General features: G+C 62.3%; 1 protein-coding gene across 1 annotated transcript in view; it reads left to right on the top strand.

The window, feature by feature from the left end:
• The first annotated feature begins 984 nt into the window (after positions 1–984).
• Positions 985–2,800, top strand: part of LOC108295427 (odorant-binding protein 2a) — a 29,475-nt gene continuing 27,659 nt past the window's right edge. Inside the window, 3 exon segments of the mRNA XM_037734583.1 lie at positions 985–1,124; positions 2,065–2,135; positions 2,708–2,791. Of these exon segments, the coding sequence (XP_037590511.1) occupies positions 1,053–1,124; positions 2,065–2,135; positions 2,708–2,791 (227 nt within the window). The 5' untranslated portion in view covers positions 985–1,052.

Genomic DNA, 2,800 nt, shown 5'->3' with positions numbered 1-2,800 from the left:
CGTGGCTCAGCCGTGGGTCCCAGGGCAGATGACGCAGGCCCGGGAACTACCGGGTCCAGGAGGAGAAGGCACAGTTCTTGCTCAGGTTGTCTGGGGATGAGGCCAGCGGAGCCAGGAGCCCAAAGGAGCTCAGCACTCACGAACGCTGAGCAAGGCTGGCAGGTGGCTGTTGGTGCCTCATGCCACCCATTTATCTAAAGGGATAAGATTCAAGGCCTGTCCTGCGGGCTGGGGCCGTCAAAGCTGATGAGAGAGGGGAACGTAAATTCTAACGGGGAGATGGCCGATGAACATGTGCAGGAAGAGATGGACAGAACCATCCAGAGAGATAGCGTGCTCTGAGGACAGCACGGCCTGGCCCGGGTACGGAGTGAAGCGGGGTCGGGGAGGCAGCGTGGTCCCTCGTATGGCCCGAGGAGGCCGTGTATAAACTGACCCTGAGCCACACAGTGGTATCCTCCTCTGCCCCTAGGAGGCTCTAGTGCAGGGTCCGGGGCAGGGAAGATCAGTGCAGCGTGGGTCCCAGAGCTTGGGCGCTAGGCTGTGCGGGCTCAGCGGGCAGCAGCCCCACGTCTCTGTGGTTCTAAAGCCCAGTCCCTTTCTCCTCAGCAGGGGAGACGCCCAGTTCCCCAGAGAACTTGCCCAGGGTCCCAGCCGGGGTGCTGGGAGGGCTCAGGGGTGGGAGAGGGACGTCCCAAGGCCGTGGGTTCTCCCTCTGTGGCTCGGGGTGCGGACACACACCACCCTGCCCCGTCCTGGCGAGTCTTCCGGGTTGGTCTGAGTGGGCACGTTTGGGTGGTGCAAACCCTGGGCACATCATGTGTCTTTTCTTCTCTGGCTGGCACTGAATTACTGCCCATAAGATGCCAGCAATGATGACACTCCCCCTCCTGGATGCAGGACTGGCTGCCACTGTGGGGAGGGGTGACCCGTGCCACGTGCTCCCAGGACACTGGCTAGGGGGCCATAAAGGACAGCCCTTGAGAGAAGCCGGCACAGACTTGTTCAGACTCCCAGTGGCCTGCCGAGGTCGTGAGTATAGAGCTCTGGAGATGAAGACCCTGCTCCTGGGTGTCACGCTCGGCCTGGCCGCTGCCCTGACCTTCGCCCTGGAGGAGGAGGATGTGAGCCGGGCTGGTGTGGGCGGGTGGAGGAGCCAGACCAACTCCTGGGCGGGGGGCAGCGCCAGGGGCCCTGCTTTAGGAGGTATCAGTCAATGCTGGGTTCTGACCCCGTGCTCCCAGCCAGGGGTCAGGGGGAGGGGTCCTGTTGTTCCTCCAGCAGACACGGCCCCTCCTGGGACCCGGAGCCGGAGCAGGCTCAGCTCAGGGGGTCCTGCTGCACTGACACCTGATCCCCGAAGGTCTCGCGGGGTTGGGCCCTGGGGAGGGAGGGCTCACCTGGTGCTGGGGCCCGGGGTCCATGGGGTGCAGACACGCTTTCCCTCCACCAGAGGCTGGGAGCCCTGGGGGGTGGGGAGGTAACGGCTGGCCCTAACCAACTCTAACTGAGCTCTAACGACGGTGCAGGAACCCAGCCGGCCTCTAGGGGTGGCAGCCGGGCAGCATGGCTGTCTGATTAGAGCTGCAGGCCTGAGTGCGGCAGTCAGGGTAGGCTCTGGGCCAGCCCATGGTGGGCTCACGGCCTCGGCCTGCTCCAGATCACAGGGATCTGGTATGTGAAGGCCGTGGTGACCGATAAGGACCTTCCGGAGGAGAAGAGGCCCAGGAAGGTGTCCCCAGTGACAGTGACAGCCCTGGACCGTGGGGACTTGGAAGCCACATTCACCTTTATGTGAGTGTTGCCCTCTGTGGGTCCCCTCGGGCCGCTTTCTCTCCCCTCCTGAGACCCACCGGTGCCCATCCCCCATCCATGTTTCGGGCGTTGGTAAGAATCACCCCCTGCCTTGGAGGGAAAGAGCCGGGGCATCCTAAAGCTTGGTGCGGGGCGCAGGAGGGGGCAGTGGAATTTTCAGGTCACTGGGTCACGACCATGCACCAGGTGAGCTGAGGGCGGCCCAAGTGTGTCCTGGGAGCTGCTGCCCGCGTGTCTCCTGTTTTCCAGGAGGAATGATCGGTGCTTCCAAAAGAAAATCCTGATGCGGAAAACGGAGGAGCTTGGCAAATTCAGCGCATGTGAGCCTCCCCCAGCCCCACTGCAGGCGGAAAGCACCTGGCTGCCTTTCTGCTAGGGTCCTGACTCTGCCCACCTATGAGGACTGGCTGGCCTCTCCTTCCTGGGGGTCTGGTGGCCCTGACTTCAGACACCAGTTGTGACAGGCTTGTCCACAGTGGAGATGGACCAGATCACACCTTCCCTCTGGGACACATTGAGGAAGCCAAGGGTTAGGGATCAAGGAAGCCAAGGGTTAGGTACAGGGAGGCTGAGGTTTACGGATGGGGAAGCTGAGGATTAGGGTTAGGGACAGAAGAGTAGGGCAGGGGCACTGCTGGGGCTGGGAAGGCCGGGCTATAGTCCTGGACGTGCTCTGGCCTCTGTGGCTCCATTGCTTGGGTTGGGACCTTCTCCGGAGGAAGCTCCTGCCTCAGTGTCGGGGTACACGCTGTGCAGAGCAGCCAGGCCCAGCTCAGACTGTCCGGGGCACCTGGGTGACCACTGAAACATTCCCGAGTGTTCCTTCATGTGGTCCTGAGTGCTTTCTCTGGGAATGAGGGCACTGAAGACCCACCTTCTCTGTCATCTACAGATGGGGGCAGGAAGCTCATATACCTGCAGGAGCTGCCCGGGACGGACCACTGCGTCTTTTACTGCAAAGACCAGCGCCATGGGGGTCTGTTCC

The sequence above is a fragment of the Cebus imitator genome, unplaced genomic scaffold, assembly GCF_001604975.1.
Source record: "Cebus imitator isolate Cc_AM_T3 unplaced genomic scaffold, Cebus_imitator-1.0 Scaffold638, whole genome shotgun sequence".
In the NCBI taxonomy this organism is placed as follows: Eukaryota; Metazoa; Chordata; class Mammalia; order Primates; family Cebidae; genus Cebus; species Cebus imitator.
Note: the sequence above shows the minus strand (reverse complement) of the source record. Positions and strands in the feature narration are given on the sequence as shown.